At 36.2% G+C, this 25461-nt stretch overlaps 1 protein-coding gene across 12 annotated transcripts in view; it reads left to right on the plus strand.

Moving 5' to 3' along the window:
• LRRC9 (leucine rich repeat containing 9) overlaps positions 1 to 17233 on the plus strand; it is a 164322-nt gene extending 147089 nt beyond the window's left edge. For 3 of the 12 annotated variants that reach the window (XM_053603162.1, XM_053603166.1, XM_053603168.1), the window contains 4 exons: positions 4696 to 4836; positions 9637 to 9781; positions 13526 to 13694; positions 14575 to 17233. In XM_053603162.1, coding sequence (XP_053459137.1) covers positions 4696 to 4836; positions 9637 to 9781; positions 13526 to 13694; positions 14575 to 14614 — 495 coding nt within the window. In that variant the 3' untranslated portion in view covers positions 14615 to 17233. Of the gene's footprint in view, positions 1 to 4695; positions 4837 to 9636; positions 9782 to 12239; positions 12514 to 13525; positions 13695 to 14574 lie in introns of those variants that run through there. The other 9 variants (XM_053603171.1, XM_053603174.1, XM_053603163.1 and 6 more) reach the window with 8 other exon arrangements.
• The last annotated feature ends 8228 nt before the right edge of the window (positions 17234 to 25461 follow it).

A 25461-nucleotide genomic window follows, 5' to 3' on the forward strand; every position in this document is an offset into this window, starting at 1 on the left:
TATGCTTATGCATTAAAAGTGTAACTCTAGAAAGCAATAATGATATCCATATGCAAAATTATTCCCTGGAGTATTGTAATCAGTTTGTTGAATTTATGATGAACTTGCAATAAAAGCATTTCCAGCCAACGAAGAATTATGCATTTCTCTCTATACCTTTTAGGCAGGAGCTAGCAATCTAGTTGGTTTTTTTTTTTTCAGCTTTTGGCCGGGGCTAGGTTTGAACCCACCACCTCCGGCATATGGGGCCATTGCCCTACTCCTTTGAGCCATATGTGCCGCCCTCCAGTTGGTATTTTTACAAAAATTATTGGAAAATCCCTTGGAAAATGTTGGAATAGTTTTTGTATACTGAAAACTTTAAGGTAACAGTTATTAAATATGCTAAAAGAGCATGGCAACAGAGCTCCACAGAGAATCATCAGCTTGTGGAGGCAACAGGAAAGAAAGCTTCTGCAGGTGCCAGGACAGAGCCAGGCAACATGAGGGAAACACTAGCGTAGCTAGAGGTGGGGCAGGAGGCAAAGACCTGGATTCTGGAGCAGCATCAACTCTGGGATCTCTTCTTGATCCCTGGACCAAGATGGTAACAGGAAGAGGGTAAAAGGATTACACAATAAAAAAAAAATTGATGCTTTCTCAAGGACACCTACATGGTGCTATAACTTTATGAAGAGAGAAGGTTTGAGCATGAGGGCATGAACAGAACTTGCCCCCAGACTCCCAGCAGCCTGTGAGGATTTCTTGTACCACGTATCCGTTCTTCTGTTTAGTAATTATTTGTTATATAAAATATTTTGTACCATAATATGTTAAAAAACAGATGCTAAAATTCTTTTTGATACAAAAAATAAGAATCTAAATATAAAAAAATGAAAATTAGAATTAAAATGAAAGATTTTTTCCTGAAAGTTGGGGCCAAAAACATGGGACATTATACACTGGAGCACATTATACACGACAAAATATGGTAAATCACTCCCTCCTTTACTAATTACTACTCTGCTTCCCCTAGTGCAGAGGTAGTGTCAAGACAGAGAGCCCACAAGTGCCAGAGACATCAGAGAGCTCCTCCCACTCAGAGGGCTAGAGCAATAAGCAGTCTCCCCAATATTCATGGGACTTAGCCTTCCATTCACAAAAACACATACACTTCATGTTTTTCAAAAAGATGTATAATTTCTGTCTATAAAAGTTTTAATCATCTTTGGTTAGATTTATTATGTTATTTTAATAGCTATTTTAAATAGTATCTTTAAAAATTTTTCTAGTTGTTGCTAGAGTATAGAAATTATGATTTTTGTCTATGCCTTTTGTCAAGGAACCTTGCTGAATGCTCTTTTCAATTCTAATGGTTTGTAATTTTTTTTTCTCTAAGGGCTGTTATATATCTGTTAAAAATGACTATTATTTCTTTCAAATCCTCACATTTTTAGTTTACTTTTGTCTTACTGTGCTGACTAGAACTTCTACTACAGTGTTGAATAGAAACACTGATAAGTTATTGACTTCAAAAGAATGCTTCTAAGTTGTCACTATTAAATATTATGTTTGCAATGGGTTTGTACACATTTTTAGCACCTATACATGAGAACTTGTGAGATTCGTCTTCCTGTGCTTTGCTTATTTCACTTTAATATAATGGCCTCCGAGTTCCATTTGTGTTGCTGCAAATGATACAACTTCATTTTTATGGCTGAATAGTATTTCATTATGTATGTATGCATAACACAGTCTCTCCATTCTTCCATTGATAAGTTATTTCTGTATCTTTGCTATTCTGAATAATGCTGTGATAGACATGTAAATACAGGTATCTTTTTGACAAACTGACTTTTTTCCTTTGTATAGCTACACAGTAATGAGATTTCTAGATCAAATCATAGTTCTAGTTTTAGTTCTTTACAAAATCTCCATATTATTTTCTGTAGAAATACTAATTATACTAATTTACCCCAACAGTGTATGAGTTCTCTTTTTTCCTCTGTATCTTCACCAACATATGTTACTTTCCATCTTTCTAGTCATCTTTTATATTCCTTCAAAAGTCAATTTTAAGAAGTTGTTTTTTTTTTTTTTTGGAAAATTGTTCTTTTTACCTAAATTTTTAACTGTATTACTGTCATAGTGCTTTCATCAATTTTTCAAATGTCTACTATGTCTGTGTTTTGTTACCTTTTTACACCTCAATTTGTTGATTTTTGCTTTTTTCTCCTTTATTCTTGATAAATCCTGCTAAAAGTTTATCATAATAGTTTCTTTAAAGAATCATATTTTGATTTTTATTAAGTATATTATTTATTTGTTTTTTGTTTTTGTTTTTGTAGAGACAGAGTTTCACTTTATGGCCCTTGGTAGAGTGCCATGGCGTCACACCAGCTCACAGCAACCTCTAACTCCTGGGCTTTAAGCGATTCTCTTGGCTCAGCCTCCCGAGTAGCTGGGACTACAGGTGCCTGCCACAACGCCCAGCTATTTTTTGGTTGCAGTTCAGCCAGGGCCGGGTTTGAACCCGCCACCCTCGGTATATGGGGCCAGCGCCCTACTAACTGAGCCACAGGCGCCACCCCTATTTGTTTTCTACTTCATTGATTTCTACTCTTTTTACTTTCTTTTATTTTCTTGAAATTCACTTTTTATTTTTTTATTAAGTCTTTTGTACATATATCATAAATACATTTATGCCATTTTCAATGTGTTGATTCTTTGTACAAATTGGAGTGCTACATCAACATAGCTTTCACCTCATTTACCCAATTATAGCATTAGGACATTTGTGTTCTACACATATACTCTGGCTTTGCTTCAGATTGTATAAATCTTTTGCCTTTTAAATTCACTTTTTTAAAAAAATTCTTCAGTAGGATACCTAGCTCATTAATCTTCAATATTTCTTCTGAATCAGTCAGTCAATTTTAGGTTATATTGTACTGCTTTAGTAGCATCCTAAAACTTTTGATATGTAGTGTTTTTACTGCTTTTTATTTCTTAAAATCTTCTACTTTCCAAAAAATCACTTTTTTTTTTTGAGACGGAGTCTCACTTTGTCATCCTTGGTAGAGTATCATACAACTTCATTTTTATGGCATCATGGCTCACAGCAACCTCAAACTTTTGGGTTCAAGAGATCCTCTTGGCTCAGCCTCCCGAATAGCTGGGACTTCAGGTGCCCAACCACAATGCCTGGCTATTTTTAGGGACAGGGTCTCCCTCTTGCTCAGGCTGGTCTTGAACTCCTGATTGAGCAATCCACCCACCTTAGTCTCCCAGAGTGCTAGGATTATAGGCATGAGCCACCACATCTGGCAAAAAATTTCTTTTTTATTTAACTCATGAATTATTGAGGGTTATGTGTGTATTTACATATTAATTTCAAATATATGGGGTGTTTTTACTTATCTCTTTGTCATTTCTCTGTTACTACATGTTAGTCAGAGGAAGCAGTCTATTTATGTATTTGGTGTTGGTAAAACTTGCTTTGTGGCCTAGAATGTGGTCAGGTTTCTTACCCTGTTATGTGTGTTAGAGATATTTCCCCATTAGTATATATAAAGCTACTACATTCTTTTTGTTTGTTTGTTTGTTTGTTTTTTGCAGTTTTGGCCAGGGCTGGGCTTGAACCTGCCACCTCTCAGTATATGGAGCCAGCGCCCTACTCCTTGAGCCATAGGCACTACCCGCTACTACATTCTTTTTTAAAAAGATACTTTATTCATCCCATTTTGATAGTTTATTTTTCCTTTTTGTTTACTATTATAAACAATGTTGCATATTTTCTTTGTTGAAAATCTACATGTTCAGAAATTTGCTAGGACTCATGGACTCAGTATATAGTTGTACTTACGGCTAAGATTTATTACCATGACATAGTAAGGATATACAATTGGATAATAAGAGGTGGGGAAAACAGGCAGAATCTGAAAGAACCCAGGGGCAGTCTCCCTTTATGCTCTTTCTCTTCCACAAGAGGTCACAGAATCTCAGCATTCAAGGATTTTGTTGGAGGCTGATCACATAGGCACCCTCTCCCTATCGTGTACCAAAATTCTAAAGCCTCAGAAGGAAATAAGATGGAGTACAAATCATATTGTTTATATTAATTTTCTAGGCATAGTGAAATAGCCTTAACAGTTGAGGAATGGCAGGAACACTCAACAAATACCAAACAATAGCAAGAGCCATCCTTGCAAGTAGACGCTTCTAAAGTTAACAGCCTCAAGTGTACTTTGCTCACTCTTCACATACCCTCTTATGTACACGCACAAATTTTTAGAGTAGGTTGATACTAGAAAGAGATGGATCATAAAGTTCAGTAAATGTGTATTGAATTAAATTGGGTAATACTTGTAGAAAAATATCATGTAAGTTTCAAGCTAATTATGCGTAAGTGAACTTTCATAGTATAATCCTATTCCTTAGTTGGAACTGCCTGTAATTAATGATACTACTCTTACTCTAAAAGCAGACTAAACCTATAAATGGTAGCCTTAGTTAAAAAAAAAAAAAGAAAAAAGTTCTTTATTTGGTATGACAGAAAGGTGAGCAATTCTTCAAAAGAGGGGCTCATACCTACAGCATCTGATACCTTAGTAATCTTTTATCTGTCATCTTTACTACCTATGCTGAATTTCCTTCTATACAAAGATTAATCTTTGAAATAAATATTTTTAATAAATTATTTTTAACTTTATACAGATTTGTAGAAAAATGCTACATCGCCATGTGCTCATATTTCGACTGCCTAACTTACAGATATTAGATGGAATTCCTGTGAATTCAGATGACAGGGCAAAAGCTGAATTTCACTTTTCTGAACTACAAGCAAAGAAAAATTCGGTAATAACCATATTACTTATACTTTACCTTGAGATATTATAAATTATTAGTAAATGAACATTACGTTATATCATGTATTTTGACGTAAATGTTTAAACCTATGGTGTTTTTATAGATGATCTTAGTATCTATTTAGTGATTACTATCAAAGGCAGCTTGGTCTGGCAAATAGAGCGCACATATGTACACATGACCCAGGGTAGATTCTTTTCTTAATAATGTACTTTGACATAAGCCAAATTATTTAATATTTACATATTAAATGTATCAGACAATGCTTAAAGGTAAGAAACTCTGACATAAATAATAATACATAACAGAAATAACTCTTTCATAAATAAAAAATAACAATAAAACTGCTTCCATTTAGGAATAGAAGGAATTCTACCCTCAACTCACTGGACTGCATAGTTCACCTAAAAAAGGAGACGTGCACCTCTAGTCTTATATATTGGCAGGATGATTGGAGCTTTTACCCATGAGCCCTAAAGTGTATCTCATCACAGTGGAAAGAGGTTAGAGAGAAAAGAAACCACAATGGTATTTCCAATATCATTGGAAAATTATGTCACTGACCACCAGTTTCTTCATGACCATCCTCTAAAAACTAAATTTAACACAGAAAATCTATGGGTTTTGAGCAGAGAAGTAATATTACTAACTCTGTGTCTTTACAAGATTTGAGGAAGAGACTGGAGGAGGCAGAGAAGCCAGTAAAGAGGCTTTTATAACAATACAAGACAGACATTATGAAGACACAGACTAGGGCAGAGAATGCAAGTGAATCTCCAGTGTAAATGAAAGCCAGAGACTAAGGGCATTAGAATTAATGAACAACGGTTACTCTAAAAGTAATGTTTAACACTACTGGAAGCGTCCTCCTAGCGGGCTTTCACTTAACTCACTGTCTCTGTAAGACAAACGGATTCCCAAAATGCTGAACTTCTGATACTATTTGGCTCCTCTCTAGTCTATTTCTCCTTTTAGCAACAGATTTACTTACTTATCAAGAATTAGCTGTTATGCTAATTTTTATTATTTTAAATAAACAGATGAAATGTAAGTGCAAATTTAAAATTATTATTTCTATGTTTCTAAGAAAACCAAAATGGGATAATTTGGAAACTCTAGATAAAGACCTGGCTCATCCACATTCATGCCAACACACATACAAATATAATGTCAAACAGGATGTAGGAGAAAAATGTAAAATATGAAGAAAATGATAAAAATTCAGAGAAAATATGTAGGAAAATAAGTTTTTAAAATCTAGACCAATGCTCATCTTTGGATTTTCTCCTTATATCTTTAAATTCTTGCTACTTTAAAGAAACCTAAACTGGAAATTGTAAGCAAAACCTTAAGGGTATGCAAATTCTCCAAGAACAGTCAGATAAAATAGCAATCAAGTGACCATTCCTTACAGAAGAGGCCTTGGGCATTCATCAAAAGATTGATGAATGCATGTACTGTATATGCGTTCATTATATATTTTAAATTGTTTTATGATGAATATAAATTATAATTCTTAATGATTCACTAACTTTTTGATTAACCCTAACTTTTTTTTAGTAATGGTGACTTTTTTTTTGGAGACAGAGTTTTACTTTGTCACTCTTGGTAGAGTGCCAAGGCATCATAGCTCACAGCAACCTCAAACTTTTGGGCTCAAGTGATCCTCTTGCTTCAGCCTCCTGAGTAGCTGGGAAGACAGACATCTGCCACAATGCCCAGCTATTTTTTAGAAATGAGGACTTGCTTTTGCTCAGGCTGGTCTTGAACTTCTGAGCTCAAGCAATACACCTGCCTCAGCTTCCCAGAGTGCTAGAATTACAGGTGTGAGCCACCACACCCAGCCTGATGGTGACATATTTTGATTAAGCAAGGGTCTTCTATTATAGGTCAAAGCTATAGACACTCATTAGCCTTAAAGCTGTATGGTGTCCAAAAAGATTAGTTTAAGCAAAGGAAATTGATTCATTTGTAAATTATATCTATAAAAGTTTTTCCAAAACCTATGTTTTGCAAAAAAAAACCAAAAAAACAAACTTAGCCACTGATCTATATGCTATAACTAAAAAAGACCACCAACTAATATCATCTACTCAAATTCTTATCACAGTCTTTCAAAGAGAGCAAATGATCAAACAAAATTTAGTTCAGTGATCTAAGCTTCTTTCCTTTTCTCTATTCAGTATTCCTGGAGCAAGCCTCCCTTTGAAAAAAATATGCCACATGTATTAGTTTATTGCTACTGAAAAAAATTACCACCAATATAATGGTGTAAAATAACACAATTTATTATCTATTGGTCCAAGATCTAAAAATGGATCTTAAATGTCTAACATCAAAAATATTGGCCGGGATCTGTCCATTCTGGGAGCTCTAGAGAGAATTCATTCTTTGCTATTACCAATTTCAAGAGGCCATCTGCATCCCTTGTCTGTGGCCCTTTTCCAGAAATGGCATCACTTAGACCTCTGTTCCCATTATCGCTTCTCTGTCTCTTACTCTGACCTTCTGCCTTCCTCTCCTAGACAATCCACAATAATCTCCTCATCTCAAAATCTTGACTTTCTCAGCCTGCAAGGTCCTTTGCTAGGTAAGATAGGGTGTTCACAGGTCTTGAGGATTAGGAAAGGGGCGGGGGGGAGGCATTGTTCTTCCTACCGTACCACATCTATCAGGGCTCCAGTGAGATACCTACAAAATTTTCACACAGAAATTCATAACTTCTATTTTAAGGTTATGTTGGCTAAATTCGAAATATGTAATCATTTAGAACAACTTTAAAGATCCTAATTTCCATATAAAAGTCTTTAAAAATTGATTTAATTCAGCATAAACTCAAGCATCAGTCAGTGATAGATATTTCACTAAAGGGTTTGCTTGTTGGCTATTCTTTTCTTTTTCTCATACAGTGAACTCAGATTTTCACATTACCATGGCATCATTTTGAATCGATGCTATGTCTAGGAATTTAACCACCTTTCCATTTAGGTTTTCTGTATGTAAACATTTTATTTAAAAATTATATTTTGGATTCATCTATACATGTTTAGTAAAATAGAGAGGGTATTTGAAATAAGTCTTTATATTAGAAAAATATATTTTATCTCAAGATTCAACACAACTACGATTTTTATAACAAGAACAAAATTAAGCCACTACTTGTTTTAACTAGCTATTCAAGAGACACAATATAAAAAACTTTTCAAGTTGATTGGTCTAATGTGTTTTTCTTTATTTTAGTAGCTGTTATTCTTTCTTTGATAGCAGATAAGGAAAAAAATAAATAAAACCTGAAGTTGTCTTTTAAACAAAAACATTTTGGTGGTTTGGTTTCAGAAGAAAATGTGACAGCATTCTAAATTACTTATGGGAAGAAACTCCCTCCCACAAAGGAATTAGGAGATTTGAAAGTGGTTAGGTTTAGTAAAAAGACTGTTACCTTAACATTCATTTACAAAGCTGTATCCTTGGTAACACTGAAGTATAATGTAAATTAATAATTTCACAAAAATAAGGTAATCATATTTTCAGAATTCATATATATATATATATATATATTTTTTTTTTTTTGTAGAGACAGAGTCTCCCTGTACCGCCCTCGGGTAGAGTGCTGTGGCGTCACAGCTCACAGCAACCTCTAATTCTTGGGCTTACACAATTCTCTTGCCTCAGCCTCCCAAGCAGCTGGGACTACAGGCACCCGCCACAACGCCCGGCTATTTTTTTTGTTGCAGTTTGGCAGGGGCTGGGTTTGAACCCGCCACCCTCGGCATATGGGGCTGGCGCCCTACTTACTGAGCCACAGGCGCTGCCTCAGAATTCATATTTTTAAAAGTATAAACAGGGTCAGTCTTAATGACAGGAGAGCAGGCATAATTTCTAGGGAAACTAAGAATCCTTTCCCTAACATGCTTTTTCTCCTCCATTTGCTGATTCCTGAAATTCTTTTAAAAGCCTCTTACTCCTTAATAGGTTTGTAATATAAACACTGTTTAAAGAGTTTTATTACATTCATTAAAATTATTGTAAGGTGCTTTTCTTAGTCCCCATTTTATTTGCTTGTTTGTTTTGAAAAACAAGTTAACTGCAAGGCACCCATGAGGTAATGTGAGGAATACAAAGATATGGGAGGAATACCTTTTACTTTCCATTAATTCCTATTCATAAAAAGGAGAAATATTACAAAGGTTCTTCACTTACTTTGTGAAGACTCTTTTTTTTTCTTGAGATACAGTCTCACTATGTCACCCTTGATAGAGTGCCGTGGCATCACAGCTCACAGCAACCTCAAACTCTTGGGCTTAAGTAATTCTCTTGCCTCAGCCTCCCAAGTAGGGACTACTTGTAGGGACTACAGGTGCCTGCCACAATGCCTGGCTATTTTTTTTGTTGCAGTTGTCATTGTTGTTAAGCTGGCCCAGGCTGGGCTCGAACCTGCCAGCCTCAGTGCATGTGGCTGGCACAGTAACCACTGTGCTACAGGCGCTGAGTCTCTGAAGACTCTTTGGAAAGGGGGAGGTGTTATCCAGTACTAGATTCTAGTTAGTGATTACCACACGGTCATAAAACCAGAACAAGTTTCTAAGAGAGGTTAAGTGCTCAGAAGGCTCTGCTGATTTTACAGGCTTTACTTAGTCCCGATTCTGAGTTTAGGCAAGCATGTAACTCCTGACTTGAAAAAATTTAAGTTGACTATCAAGTGAGGCTTATGATAAGGACTAAACCTATTGATCTGAGTTTTGGAGATGATTTGTTCTTAATTTAATTTAATTTTATTTTGTTATATAGGTTATTCCTGTTACCAGCTGTCCTATAGATGGTGGATCACTTGGCCCAGTGAAAGCTCCTCCCATAAAGATAACAAACGTAATTCTACCTGGTGGATTTAGCCATTACTTGGGATCTGACTTCACTTTAACTACCGAAGTTGAAGGTATTTTGACACAGAATTTCAGAGAGAATATAAAAGAAACACTTTGTGTAAAACAAAAATCTCACTTAGTTTCTAATACTTCATGATTTTAACTTTTCCTAAAGTTGCCTATTTGTTCACATTTCCTATGGTCATTCTGATTTCAGAGACTGTAGTACTTTTTGTTCTACTCAACTACTAATATAACCAAATATTTTCACAATCAAAATGTAAACTTTGTGATACTTAAACAATTATTTCCTGACTTATTTCTTTCCAAAGCTTTTATTTCCTTTCATGTATGCCATAATAAACAACTACTAAAACCACTTCATTAGTGCATCCTACAAAAAGTAGAAATCAGAGGTGAAAAATATAACAAAATCTGGGATATGGAGGATATTTTACAAAGAGATCACTCTTTTCTCTTGAAACCACAAGTAAATATTCATGAAGCTAACAGAGAAGAGTTTCAAGAGGTAGAGTTTTAGAGGAGGGAGCTTATTAAAAGAATAAGCATGCGATGGTTTATTCTATTATATAAATTTTAATTCAGGGTTAGAATAAGCTTGTTCCCTAATTCCGGATCTCCTCTGGCTATCATGTTGGCAAAATTGGGGGTAGCTACTCCTTGTCTAAGGGCTTACCTCTTCCATCCTTTTAGTTTCCACTTTGTCCTCAGACTACTGTCAGACAGTAACACTGAACATCACAACAATTATAAACTGATCTAAGAGTCTACAAAGAACATACTAGCTTGCTCAATGTGTTTTAAGTTTTTAAAGGAAACCCAGTTGAAAGAAACCCAGCATAATTTACTCTAAAATATTATATTGTGCCTAACTTATTTTTCATGCTTCCGCATCTTTAGGACTTCAAGATTTTAATCATGATGAGGACTGTTATCCTTTTGTCCAGGAGATAAACTATCAGCAAATTGGATGTACTAAATTAGTCAGCTTCAGAAATGTCGTATCTTTTTTTTTTTTTTACATTAGTTTAATCCTGGATTTATCTCCTGCATTCATTTTCTCAGGTATAGACAGACCTCGTTTCGGTGCCCTTCACTTTATTGCACTTCACAGATAGTGTGGTTTTCACAAACTGAAGGTTTGTGGTAACTTTGTGTCAAGCAAGTCCTGTCCGCACCATTTTTGAAACAGCATGTGCTCACTTTGAATTTCTGTGTCAAATTGTGGTAATTCTCTCACTATTTCAAACTTTTTCATTAATATATTATCTTTGATGGTGACCTGTGATCAGTGATCTTTCAGATTACTGTTGTAAACATTTGGGGGCACCGCAAACTGCACCCATATAAAACAACAAACTTAACTGGTAAATGTGTGTATTCTGATTGCTCCAACCACCAGCAATTCCCCAGTTCCCCACGAGCTCTCTTCCTCTCTTCAGGCCTCCCTATTCCCTGAGACTCAACAACCTTGAAATTAGGCCAGATAATAACCCAACAATGGCCTCTAAGTGTTCAAGTGGAAGAAAGAGTCACTTATCTCTCACTTTAGATCAAAAGCTAGAAGTGATTAAGTTCAGTGAGGAAAGCATATTGAAAGCCAAACAAGTCAAAAGCTAGCCAAAGAAATCAGCTAAGTTGTGAATGCAAAGGAAAACTTCTTGAAGGAAATTAGAAATGTTTTTCCAATGAACACACAAATGATTAAGAAAGCGAAATTTTATTGCCGATACTGAGAAATTGGTCTAGATAGAAGACCAAACCAGCCACAAGTCTAATTCTAACTCTATTCAGTTCTACAAAGGCTAAGAGAAGGTGAGGCAGCTGCAGAAGAAAAGTCTGTAGTGAGTAGAAGTTGGTTCATGAGATTTAAGGAAAGAAGCCATCTCTGTAAAATAAAAGTGCAAGGTGAATACCAAGTGCCAAAGGAGAAGCTGCAGCAAGTTATTCAGAAGATGTAGCTAAGATAATCGACAAAGGTGACTACATTAAAAAATAGGTTTTCGATGTTGGTAAAATTGGAAGAAAATGCCATCCAGGACTTTCACAGCTAGAGAGAAGTCAATGCCTGGCTCAAAGCTTCAAAAGCTGGGCTGACAGACTCTCCTTTTAGAGGCTATGCAACTGGTGACTTTAAGCTGAAGCCAGTGCTCATTTACTGTTCTGAAAATCCCGGGGTCCTTAACAATTATGCTAAATCTACTCTCTCTGTGCTCTATAAATAGAAGTATAAAGCCTACATGGCAGCACATCTTTTTACAGCCTGATTTACTGAATATTTTAAGCCCACTATTAAGACCTACTGCTGAGAAAAAAATCACTTTCAAAAGATGACTGCTCATTAACAATGAGTCTAGTTACCCAAGATCTCCCATGGAGATGTAAAGGAGAGGAATGTTGTTTTCATGCCTGTGAACACAACCACTATTCTGCCATACATGGATCAAGGAGTTATTTGACTTTCAAGTCTTAAGGTTTAAGAAATACATACTGTAACTCTATCTACAGCTGCCATGGGAAGTGACTCCTCTGATGAATCTGGGAAAATTAAATTGAAAACCTTCTGGAAAGGATTCACCGTTGTAGATGCCCTTAAAAACATGCATGATTCAGTGAAGAAGCAAAAATATCAACATTAACAGGAGTTTGGAAGAGTTGATTCCAGTCCTCACTGATGACTTTGAGATGTTCAAGACTCAGTAGAAGTAACTAAAGATGTGGTAGAAAAAGCCAAAGAACTAGAATGAGAAGTGGAACCTGAAGATGTGGCCAAATTGCTGCAATCTCATGATCAACCTTGAACAAATGAGGAGTGCTTCATATGAATGAGAAAAGAAATGGAATCTACTCCTGGTGAGGAGACTATTAACATTGTTGGAATTAAGATTAAGATTATTACATTCACGTAGTTGATAAGGGAGCAACAGAACTTGAGAAGATTGACTACAATTTTGAAAGCAGTTCTGTCAGTAAAATGCTGTCAAACAACATCGTGTACTACAGAGATATCTTTCATGAAAGGAAGAGTCAAACAACACAGCAAAATTCATTATTGTCTTATTTTGAAAAATTGCCATCGCCACCCAAACCTTCAGCAACCACCACCCTGAGCAGTACACACCAAACAACACTGAGGCAAGACCATCCACCAGCAAAAAGATGATGACTTGCTGAAGGCCCAGATGATTGTTAGCATATTTTAGCAATAAAGTATTTTTCAATTAAGATATGTACTTTTTAAACATATGATCCTAGTATATAGTTAATAGACTATAATACAGTGTAAACATAACTTTTATATGCCCTGGGAAACCAAAAAAATTGTGTAACTCACTTTATTGCGATATTCACTTTATTGCAGTGGTCTGGAACCCTACCAGCAATATCCCCAAGGTATGCCTGTAACCTTTTTCAAGATATGTTATGCAACTATTTCTTAGGATTTTCTGGAAAAGTCCTGTAATTTTTTTGTCCTATTTTTGGACTGTGCTGCTCCAATTTTTATTTTGAAATGTATGGTCACTTTATTACACATAAATGCAGACCTGGATACTTATATATTTTTAAATTACCTAAAAAGGATCAAATAAGTTCTACTAGCTCAAAGAAATTTAAATCACATTAAGTATTAGCAATATATGCCAATTCTGTTTTTTTTTTATTTTAGTTAATGTTATGAAACATACATAGCAGACATTCTGCAGAAGGACAACTAAACTTTATTACTTACTATTTACGTTACTCAATATTTCTCATTGTTTCATAATTTTAACTGTCTGAATTTCTAATTTCAGACAAAAAAAACAAGAATGCTGGAATTCTGGCAAATAATCCTCGGAGCATCCATGCAGAAATAGCTTTTCGGCAACTCAAAGGGATAAACATCTCTCCATCTCTTTTATCACATCAGAATATTGTATCTCCACCTGCACACATCTACCACAGCAACCAAGATGAGGCACGGTAAAGCTATTCTGTGTTTTCATATCATTTTCATTAAAAATATGCTGTCCACATGTTTTCTCATCATGTACAAGTATAAGAAACATTGTTGTACTCTACTATATAAATGTATTCACTCTGGGATCTGAGAAAAGCTGTCCAGTAGCATAGTGCGTGTTTTCTCACATTCACCAAACCTATCCCAAAGTCCAGTATTTTTACGTCAGAATTCCAAAAAGCTTAGAAATGACTATTACGATGTCAAAGAGTGTTCAATTTTCAATGTATTTTTGAACATGTTCTTGTCACCCTGAACCTGCCTATAAAATTATATCACAGTAGGCACAATTAATGATTTGTATATGAAATAGGACTCATTTTTCTTGGAGCACAAATGACTGGTTGTACCTACAGTCAAACACATTTAGGAAGTACTATTGCCTACAATTTGCATCTCTAAACAATTTTGAGGTCAGAGCTGGTTTGAGGGTTTTTTTTTTCAAAGTATAGCCTACGAGACTGCTAACTCTCATTAAGGAACCGCTCTGCTGCTCAACACCTGTCTACCTGCATCATCAATCACCTGTCTCCAAGCTTCTTGGTACCCATGCTCCCCCTCATCTGTTGAAAATGACCTACTGAGCACAGATCGAGCTTAGGCCTTTCTCTTGCTGCACTGATTTCTCTTTTCTGTAATTAGTTATGTTCCCCAAGTCCTCAGGATAACCCAATTTTTAAAGAGGCAAAAATAGGATCATTTTCTCTCTTTTTAATAGTATTTTTGAAATTGCACATATATAAAATACAAAAATTATTTACTGTAGAATTACCTTAAATTAGCTTTATTCGTTAAGAAATCAAGTCATCATTATTTGACTCATAATTATCTTATTTCTTACAGAATTCCTGGGAGCAACCTTCCAAGATCAAATCGAATGTAACCACCTAAAGAGAAATGAACATACACCAGGAAACATTTTTCTGTTTAATAGTTGTCCAAAATGAGCAGATACTGGTCAGTAAAAGAAAAAAGAAAGATAATCATGTTACTTACGTTACTGAAGCACATTGGTTCCATATGAAGATAATATATCACCTTTCACGAACTTGATTTAATATCACCTCTCTTAAAACTTTCTTTATGGTTATCTTAATTATTTGTTTGAATTTCTATATTATAAAAATCATGGACTATGACATCATACAATTTGAAAAGATAAAAATGACATGAAACAAAGTCCAGAGAATCAAATGCTTAGTTGTGGTATTATGTGGTATCATTATGGTCTGTCATGTGAAAGATTAAGAAAAGATAACTTTAGGAAGTATACTTTCATTTGTGGAATAACCATTTGTTTAGGATTACATTTGGGATTACATAAAACTAAAGCACACATTTCTTACAAAACACAACTGACGAAAGCAAGGTGAGTTTTGCTGGCTGGACTGCAGATTCATTTCTAGGACTATACTTTGAAAAAAAAAAAAAACCCTCAAACCAGCTCTGACCTCAAAATTGTTTAGAGATGCAAATTGTAGGCAATAGTACTTCCTAAATGTGTTTGACTGTGGGTACAACCAGTCATTTGTGCTCCAAGAAAAATGAGTCCTATTTCATATACAAATCATTAATTGTGCCTACTGTGATATAATTTTATAGGCAGGTTCAGGCTGACAAGAACATGTTCAAAGATACATTGAAAATTTTGACTTTAATTGAATTTCACTAAAAATTTTTCTAAACCATTATATCGTATAGTCCTAGGATATATCAAATATCAATGACATACGATTTTAAATTGGCTTATTTGTTAAATACAGTCTTTTAAATTGATTACTAAACTGCCAATCATATTTTGATATAAATGGGCTCTATGATTCCCGAAATGTTCTATTTAAATTTTTAAAGTGCTAGTTTAACATTGCATATGTTTTCTAACTACTTTATGTATTCCTTACATGGAAGTAAGTTAAAATAAGTATACTTTATAATCTATCTAGAATAGTTTTAAAGGTATTTTGGAAACTATATAATTCCAATGTGTATGCAACAGTTTTGTATTTTTTCTTTCTTAAATGCTGTATGTTTGTAATTTAATCATGTGATATTTAAAATTTCAAAACTAATTACAGATTGATTTCGCTCTTCTTAACGTGTGGTTTTTAAACAGTTTTACACTTAGGTGGAATAAGATCCTTAGTTTAAAAATCAACACTGCAGTTCTTAAGATGTCCAGAAGATGTCGGTGTTGCCCTTCAGTTTGGACAGCTGCTTTCATTACAGGGTTAAGACCATCTGCTCTTCATAGTTTATCACTAAATCAGTATCACCTACTTTTTTCTTTTATGATTATGTTTGAATTAAATGTTGAAGGCATAATGCTTTTAAAACAGAAAGTGTCTTTTTAAATAATAAACTAGGGGAATAATAAATGTAATAGGTTTTTACTGGATAAAAATATTCAAGAATAAAAAAATACAAAGCAGAAAAACCATACCTTATGCTGCATAAAACACCTACCGTAGTATCTTAGCATATTTTATTTTGGCCATTTTTCCTATGGATTTCTAATATATTTGACGTTTTTATAAAATTTTTATGTATATACATTGTTAAATTTGGAGCCATTTAATTATATAAATTTTTAATTAAATTTTAATGGTGTCTGAATTTTTCTTGAAATTAAAATAATTGTTAATACATAATTTGATAGTGACATTAAGAAAAATAATAAAAATGTATTTAGGCATTGCTACATGTCATATAGAATATAGACATAGACCTAATCTTCAAGGACTTTTTAATATAAATATACAATAAACAATTTCAAATAAAAGCAATGAGAGAAATGATTATTAACATGATTTGGCACAGTCATTCTGATTTTTTTTTTTTTTTTTTTTTTTTTGTGGCCAGGAGAGCAGATGACACTGATGTGATAGACCACTCACCTGGTAATACCTACATTGTTTAAGCTATTGGTTACATGCAATTCATAAGGTGATAGCTGTAACTCCATCCCTTTCCTACTCAGTAAAAGAAATGAAAATGTCATTGAATATTAGTAATGTTTTTGTAAGAGTGATTTTAGATCTTCTCTAAATTATTTAAGTAAATAATTCGCAAACTGAAATTTTAGGTTATAGTTACAAATTACTTATAATACACTTAACAACTGATAGCAACAAAACAGACAACTAGTGCTTTAAATTTATAAACCACTAGCAAACATTTTAAATGACTTATCCTAAAAACAATCCTGAAGCAGGCATGATATGAACTGTCTCCATTTATAGATAAAGCACCTGTGACTTAAAAAGGAAAAGAAAACATATCACACCTAATCAGATTTTTTTTCAACTCCAAATTCATTGTTTTTCAATTACAAGCAAATTAGCAATTAATTGTTACTAATACGCTACTTACATATGTAAAGACTGTAAGCTATTTATTCATTCATTATCCAGTGTATAGATAAAACATAGTATCCACAGTAAAATCATTGTTTCTTTGCTCCCAGCAATTGTCTTGATAGATTTGCTTTACATGCAGTCATATACATGATTATATGACTTGTTTTCAATTAAGGGAAATCCCACAAACAACCTGGAAAGCTAGAAGTTGTGAATTTATAGATGAGGAACCGCCAATAATGAACTGAATAGAGACGTCAAACTGATCGTCTGACTTCTATCTATGAAGATAAACTTGTGCAGAATGGGCTGTGAGGTGGCAGGACCCTGGCGCGACTTGGGAGATGTCCAGGGGATGACTCCCCCTCTACTTATCCTCCTTCTCAGAGAAATAATATTATTTTCCTTGAAGCTTCAATCTTTAATTACAGAAGAAAAACATGTTTTCCTTAAGATTTTAGCTTTTAACTTTACAGCTGCACGTCAAAGTATTGCTCACATACATTTTCCAGCTAATCTTGTCGGTATGTAGCTTGGACATGTTTTAGAGGTCACACTGTGGTAATAGATTATGTTCACTTGGGAATTTGTGCCTGTTTCTCTTATCATGATTAAGTTGAAAACATATCTTCCTTGAGAAACAATTCTGTACTGCCTCTATAAAATAAAGCTGTTTGAGCATCTGAGCACTGGTGATAGCCGAAACTATCCCAGTCCTCCCAATCTCATCTTTGTTCCTGTGTGCTCTTTCTTATTCCCCACCATTCTCCCTCTGGCCCATTCATCCTTGCATAAGTTCTCAAAATAAACTATAATCATTCAATAAGAACTTTGACTTCTATTTTCGTAGTCCTGGAATCTTTTTTTCTTTTTCTTTTCTTTTTGGAAATGAGTCTCACTCTGTTGCCCCACGTAGAGTGTGGTAGTATCCTCATAGCTCACTGCAACTTCTAACTCCTGGGTTCAAGTGATCCTCCTGCCTCAGCCTCCCAAGTAGCTGGGACTATCAGGTGTGTGCCACCATATTGGCTAATTAATTTTTTCTATCTTTAGTAAAGACAGGGTCTCATTTTTGCTCAGGGTGAGGCTAAACTCCTAAACTCAAGCAATCCACATGCCTCCATCTCCCAGAGTGCTAAGATTACAGGTGGGAGCCAATGTCCTTGGACTGTCCCACATTTTTCTGACTATTGGGACAAAATTAAATAGGGTTGTGAACATATTTATGCCTAGAATATTTAGCATGTACTATGTATGTGTGTTTGCAGGTACTCTTGACTAGTTTTAAAATAATCTTTATATCTAAGTAATATGCCATTTCGCTATTCATAAGCTACACACGAGGTCAGACAATTAAGTTCCTAAACTCATCCTAGAAAAAGTGCTATATGCCTCATTGCTGAATTCCATTACAGTCACCTTCTTGGGAAGCTATGCACCAAGGCCAGTTCCTAGTCCACCCTTCGGAGAAATTTTGGAACTCTTTTTCTGGAGCAGCCATCAGAGCTGTCATCATAGAACATCTGACAGTTAGTTCCGGAACTCATCCTAGAAAAAAGTACTGTGCATCTGATTGCTGAATATCACTTCAATCACCTTCAAAGTAGTCCCCTTGCTCATCTCGTCACCATAGTGATATTCAGCAATGAGGTATGTAGCACTTTTTCTAAGATGAATTTGCAAATTGAATTGTCTGACCTGGAACATTATGAAAAGTGTTTGATGTTATAATACACTAGATCTTAGTCATCCTCTAGCCTCTTAGTGTCAATTGCATATTATATAAAAAAATTATTTACAGTTCTAGATGAGTAGAAGCAGGCACTTATGGCCAAGTCACTATGTTTATTCAAAGAATCTAACCAACACTTTACTGGCTAGAAACTGGCTAGGTTTTTTTTTTTTGAGGTTTCTTCTGTAAAACTTCTAAAACACCTCCAAGTGCTTAACTACTTTTCTTGTTCATCTTTCTATACTTTCTTCCATTATGGAAATTTTTTTTAAGAAAAGTCCATCAGTCACTTAATTAGACTCATTTTAATAAATTTAGAACACTAATAATTTGTGAGAGTGAACTTCACGGGGAGGGTGAGGAAAACTGTCCCAGGGAGGGTGATGAGAATGGTCCCGGGGAGGATGAGGAGAACGTCCAGTGAGGGTGACGAGAATGGTCCCGGGGAGGATGAGGAGAATGTCCAGGGAGGGTGATGAGAATGGTCCCGGGGAGGATGAGGAGAATAGTCCCATGGAAGGTGACCAGAATGGTCCTGGGGAGGATGAAGAGAATGTCCTGGAAGGGTGACGAGAATGGTCCCGGGGAAGATGAGGAGAACATCCAGGGAGGGTGACAAGAATGGTCCCGGGGAGGATGAGGAGAACAGTCCCGTGGAAGGTGACCAGAATGGTCCTGGGGAGGATGAAGAGAATGTCCTGGAAGGGTGACGAGAATGGTCCCGGGGAGGATGAGAACAGTCCCGTGGAAGGTGACCAGAATGGTCCTGGGGAGGATGAAGAGAATGTCCTGGAAGGGTGAGAATGGTCCCGGGGAAGATGAGGAGAACGTCCAGGGAGGGTGACAAGAATGGTCCCGGGGAGGATGAGGAGAACAGTCCCGTGGAAGGTGACCAGAATGGTCCTGGGGAGGGTGAAGAGAATGTCCTGGAAGGGTGACGAGAATGGTCCCGGGGAAGATGAGGAGAACATCCAGGGAGGGTGACAAGAATGGTCCCGGGGAGGATGAGGAGAACAGTCCCGTGGAAGGTGACCAGAATGGTCCTGGGGAGGATGAAGAGAATGTCCTGGAAGGGTGATGAGAATGGTCCCGGGGAGCATGAGGAGAACGTCCAGGGAGGGTGAGGAGAATGGTCCCGGGGAGGGTGAGGAGAGCGGTTGGGGAGGGTGACGAGAAGGGTCCCCGGGAGGGTGAGGAGAATAGTCCCAAGGAGGATGAAGAGAACATCCAGGGAGGGTGTTGAGAATAGTCTCCAGGAGAATGAGGAGAATGGTTCGGGGTGGGTGATGAGAACAGTCCCGGGGCGGGTGACAGTCTCTAGATGGCAGTTTTCTTGGGTGTGCACTGAGGGGGGTTGCTGCTGTGAACAGCTCTGGGGACATCTTTGTTGGGATAATAACTGGACATTTTGTGAAGTTTAACCACCTGGCTACCACCATCAGTCCCCACCCACTGATTGTGTAACAGTCTCAAGGACTCAATCTTCTTTTCAATCTTGGATTTGGCCACCATACGTTTCCTTTCATAAGTTGGCTTTCTGGAATACCTGACAGATCTGAAATATCTGCCTATTCCTCTGAACAGAACAGGATTCTCGCTGTGGCTGGGGCTTCTCCCGCTTGGCCTTCTCACCTCAGTTTTCTCCTCTTTAGCTCCAGCTCGTCAACATCTTACCTGCCTTCTCTCAAGATGGGAAAAATCCTCAGTTGCCTTGTAGAACTCAGTTAGCAAGATGTACAGAGCTATTTCATTAGTAATGTTCTGTTTCAAGGAGTTTTTATATACAAAAATTTAAATTATATCATTCTATCATTTTTCAGTTGTGAATAAATTGTTTTGTAAACTACTCAAGAGATGTTTCTTAGATTCAATTTATGCATTTTTCATATGAAAATTTGATTTTGGTGATGGCTTTTTTCCTAAAACTAATATAAATGATTTAATAGGAAATCCATGAAATTTTGTAAGCTACAAATAAAATAGTATTTTCAAAGGAACTTAGAAATAGTTTTGAAAATGCTAATTACCTCAAATCAAATTATTTCTCTTTTATATCTTATTAGGCCTTACCTTAACTATATACTCTTTTAGGTAAATCAAAAAACCAGTTCATCAACATTGCCATTCTTCATAGATGATACCAGTGATTCTGAAATGCTAAATTTAAAGTTAAAACAGATTTTTCCTCATTAAAAATAAAAGAATTCCAAAAAAAAATAAAAAATAAAAATAAAAGAATTCCATATGCTCTGAATAAAAATCTAGAATAGATTCTAGATTAGAATAACATTTTTGTTTTTTTTAATGAATTATATTTTGAAGTTAAGTTATAATTAAAGTTGTTAAGTATTTTTAACAAATGAAAATTCACCTTGGTCTTTAATTTCATAAATTAACTTCCACATGTTTAAAACTATTTCATACCAGAGGGAGGAGCAAGATGGCGTCCAAGTAACAGCTTCCTTGCAACTGGACACAGTGAGTCTGGGGAGACAAGACTCCAGGCATCTCTGGATGGTGGGCTCTGCCTATAATCATCCCTTTGAGGACACAGGGAGAGGAGGACAAAAGCAGTGGAAAACTGGTAAGTGGTTGGGAGAGCTTGGGCAGGAGTGCAGAGAACTTTGGGCATTGTCTAGGGCCCCAGACTGAGCTGCTGAGCCAAATGGAGCTAATAGTGTTAGGCTGTGGGCCCCACAGAGCCATTGTGAGAGAACTGCTCTGGCGAGCTCCACCCTCAGGGTCGCAGAGCAAGGATCGGATGAGAGCTAATAATCTAGTGACTGAGCAGCCTAAAGGTAGGGACTGAGCAGCCTTACAGCCTTAGCCCTCAGGGGCAGAGTGAGACAGGTTTTGGCACACTGGGTAAGTGGATAGCCACTTCAGCAGTGATCCCAGCAACAAGCCCATTCCTGGGAAACCTTCTGCTTAGCCAAGTTTAGCGGTTTAAAGTGCCTTTTAAGGGGGATGAGGAGAGGTTTAGGTTCTCCATGCTGTTGAGTTTGAGAAATCAGCAGAGGCCCTCAATTGAATCACCATTGTGATTAACATCTCATACCCTAGAAGATCACCCGTTGCCCAGACAATATTCAGCAAGATATATATACTGCTTTGCTTTTTGGTTTTGTTTTTTGCTTTTTTGTTCTGTTGTAGTTGTTGTTGTTTTGTTTTTTAATTTCAACCTTTTCCATATAGATTTTTCTTTTTTTCCTTCTTTTGTCTCCATTTTTCTAGATTAAGAACAATTTCCCATTGTTGCCTTTTCAATAATTAGAACTTCATTTTTGCTAGTGTTTTTACCCCTATTATTTGTTTTTTCCCCCAATTTTATCCCATAAAGTTTTCTGTTTGCTAGTTTTGGTTTGATTTATAGCATTTTTGTCTTTCCTCTCTACTTGGTGGAGGTGGGGTACTGTGTCCAAACAGGCTAGAAAAGAGCTACTGACCTCAAGAGAACCACCCAACCCAGCACCCCCAGACGTTAGAGGGGGGTTTTTAAGGTTGGGTCAAAGTACCCCATTTCTGTGCCTCTCTTCTTTTTGTCAATATTCCCTTTTACCCACCCCCCTCACCATTCTCTTTTTTCTTTTCTTTCTTTTTTCCCTTCTTGCTCTTCAACTTTTTCATCCTTCTGGTCCTGTACCAAAAGATCTCATCAAAACCCTAGTCCAGAGGCATGGCAACTTAAAGAGCAAGAGGAAGTGAAAGGAAAACCAGGGCAAGGAAACAGATAAAAGAAATCACTCATGAGGAAGAATCAACAGAAAACTCCTGGCAACATGAAGAACCAGCCCAGAGCAACCCCCCACCCCCACCCCCAAGGGACCATGAGATAGCTATTGCAGAGGATTCCACCTATAAAGAAATGTTAGAAATGACAGAAAGGGAATTTAGAATACACATGATGAAAACAATGAAGGAAACTGCTGATAAAGTAGAAAATAACCAAAAGGAAATACAAAAACAGAATCAAATGAGAGATGAATTATATGAAGAATCTAGAAAGGATATAGCAGAGCTGAAGGAACTGAAGCAGTCAATTAGGGAACTTAAAGATGCAATAGAAAGTATCAACAACAGATTAGACCATGCAGAAGGTCTAATTTCGGAGATAGAGGACAAAGCTCTTGCGATAACTCAGATAGTTAAAGAGGCAGAAAAGAAGAAAGAAAAAGCAGAAGGTTCACTGACAGAATTATGGGATTTTATGAAGCGTTCAAACATACAAGTTACAGGAATCCCAGAAGGGGAAAAAGAATGCCCCAGAGGAATGGAAGCCATACTAGAGAATATTATAAACGTAAATTTCCCAAATATCACCAAAGATTCTGACACACTCCTTTCAGAGGGATATTGGACCCCAGGTTGCCTCAACTCTAACTGAGCTTCTCCAAGACACATTGTGATGAACCTGTTCAAAGTCAAGACAAAAGAAAAGATTCTTCAAGCTGCCAGGAGTAAGCACCAGGTGACCTACAGGGGCAAATCCATCAGGGTGACTACAGACTTCTCTAATGAAACTTTCCAAGCAAGAAGACAATGGTCACCTACCTTTAATCTACTTAAACAGAACAATTTCCAGCCAAGAATTCTATACCCTCCTAAGCTAAGCTTTAAAATAGACGAAGAAATCAAATCATTTACTGATATACAAATATTGAGGAAATTCATCACAACAAGACCAGCTCTACAGGAAATACTTCAACCTGTTCTACACACTAACCATCACAATGGATCAGCAGCAAAATAAGAACTCAGAAATTAAAGGACAGAACCTAACTTCCACACTGATGCAAAAGATAAAACTAAGTATGGACTCTCACAAAATAAGATGAATAGAACACTACCGCATTTATCAATTATCTCAATAAATGTCATGGCTTGAATTCCCCACTGAAGAGGCATAGATTGGCTGACTGGATTAAAAAACACAAGCCATCCATTTGCTCTCTGGAGGAAACACACCTGGCTTCAAAAGACAAATTAAAACTCCAACTTTAGAGTTGGAAGACAATTTTTTAAGCAAATGGAATTCAGACGAAAAGAAGGGTTGCAATCTTATTTTCAGATACATGTGTATTTAAAGCAACTAAAGTAAAAAAAGACAAAGATGGTCACATTATACTGGTCAAGGGAAGTATACAACAAGAAGACGTTTCAATTCTAAATATTTATGCACCTGATTTAAATGCTCCCAGATTCTTGAAACAGACCTTACTCAGTCTGAGCAATATGATATCTGATAATACCATAATAACAGGGGACTTTAATACTCCTCTTATAGAGCTGGACAGATCCTCCAAACAGAAATTAAAGATATAAGGGACTTAAATGAGACCCTAGAACAACTGTGCTTGATAGATGCATATAGAACATTCTTCTCATCGCCCTTGATCATACCGTAGGCCACAAAACTTGATCATACCCTAGGCCACAAAACAAACCTCAATAGAATCAAAAGAATTGAAAATTTACCTTGTATCTTCTCAGATCACAAGGCATTAAAGGTGGAACTCACCTCTAACAAAAACATTCAACCCCACACAAAGGCATGGAAAATAAACAATCTTCTGTTGAATGACACTTGGGTGTAGGAAAAATTAAGACAGGAAATCATTAACTTCCTTGAGCATAACAACAATGAAGGCACAAGCGACCAAAACCTGTGGGATACTGCAAAAGTGGTTTTGAGCGGAAAATTTATCGCTTTAGATGCCTACATTTGAAAAACAGAAAGAGAGCACATCAACAAACTCACAAGCCATCTTATGAAATTGAAAAAAGACGAACAATCTAAGCCTAAACCCAGTAGAAGAAAAGAAATATCCAAAATCAAATCAGAGATCAATGAAATTGAAAACAAAAGAATCATTCAGAAAATTAATGAAACAAGGAGTTGGTTTTGGTTTTTTGAAAAAATAAATAAAATAGATAAACCTTTGGCCAGACTAACCAGAAACAGAAAAGTAAAATCTCTAGTAACCTCAATCAGAAATGATAAAGGGGAAATAACAACAGATGCTGCAGAGATATAAGAGATTATCTCTGAATACCACCAGAAACTCTGTGCCCAGAAATTCGACAATGTGAAGGAAATAGATCAATATTTGGAATCACAACCTCTCCCTAGACTTAACCAGGAAGAAATAGAGCTCCTGAACAGACCAATTTCAAGCACCGAGATTAAAGAAACAATAAAAAAGCTTCCAACAAAAAAATGCCCTGGTCCAGATGGCTTCACACCATAGTTCTATCAAACCTTCAAGGAAGAGATTTTTCCTGTACTGTAGAAATTATTCCCAAAAATTGAGGAGGAAGGAATCTTCCCCAACACGTTCTACCAAGCAAACATCACCCTGATACCAAAACCAGGAAAAGGCCCACCTAATTAGGGAGAATTTCAGACCAATTTCACTAATGAATATAGATGCAAAAATTCTCAACAAAATCTTAGCCAATAGATTACAACTTATCATCAAAAAAGTGATACATCATGATCAAGTAGGTTTCATCCCAGGGATGCAAGGCTGGTTTAACATACGCAAGTCCATAAACGTTATCCACCATATTAACAGAGGCAAAAATAAAGATCATATGATCCTCTCAATAGATGCAGAAAAAGCATTTGATAAAATCCAGCAT

Source organism: Nycticebus coucang, chromosome 9 (genome assembly GCF_027406575.1).
Source record: "Nycticebus coucang isolate mNycCou1 chromosome 9, mNycCou1.pri, whole genome shotgun sequence".
Taxonomy (NCBI): Eukaryota; Metazoa; Chordata; class Mammalia; order Primates; family Lorisidae; genus Nycticebus; species Nycticebus coucang.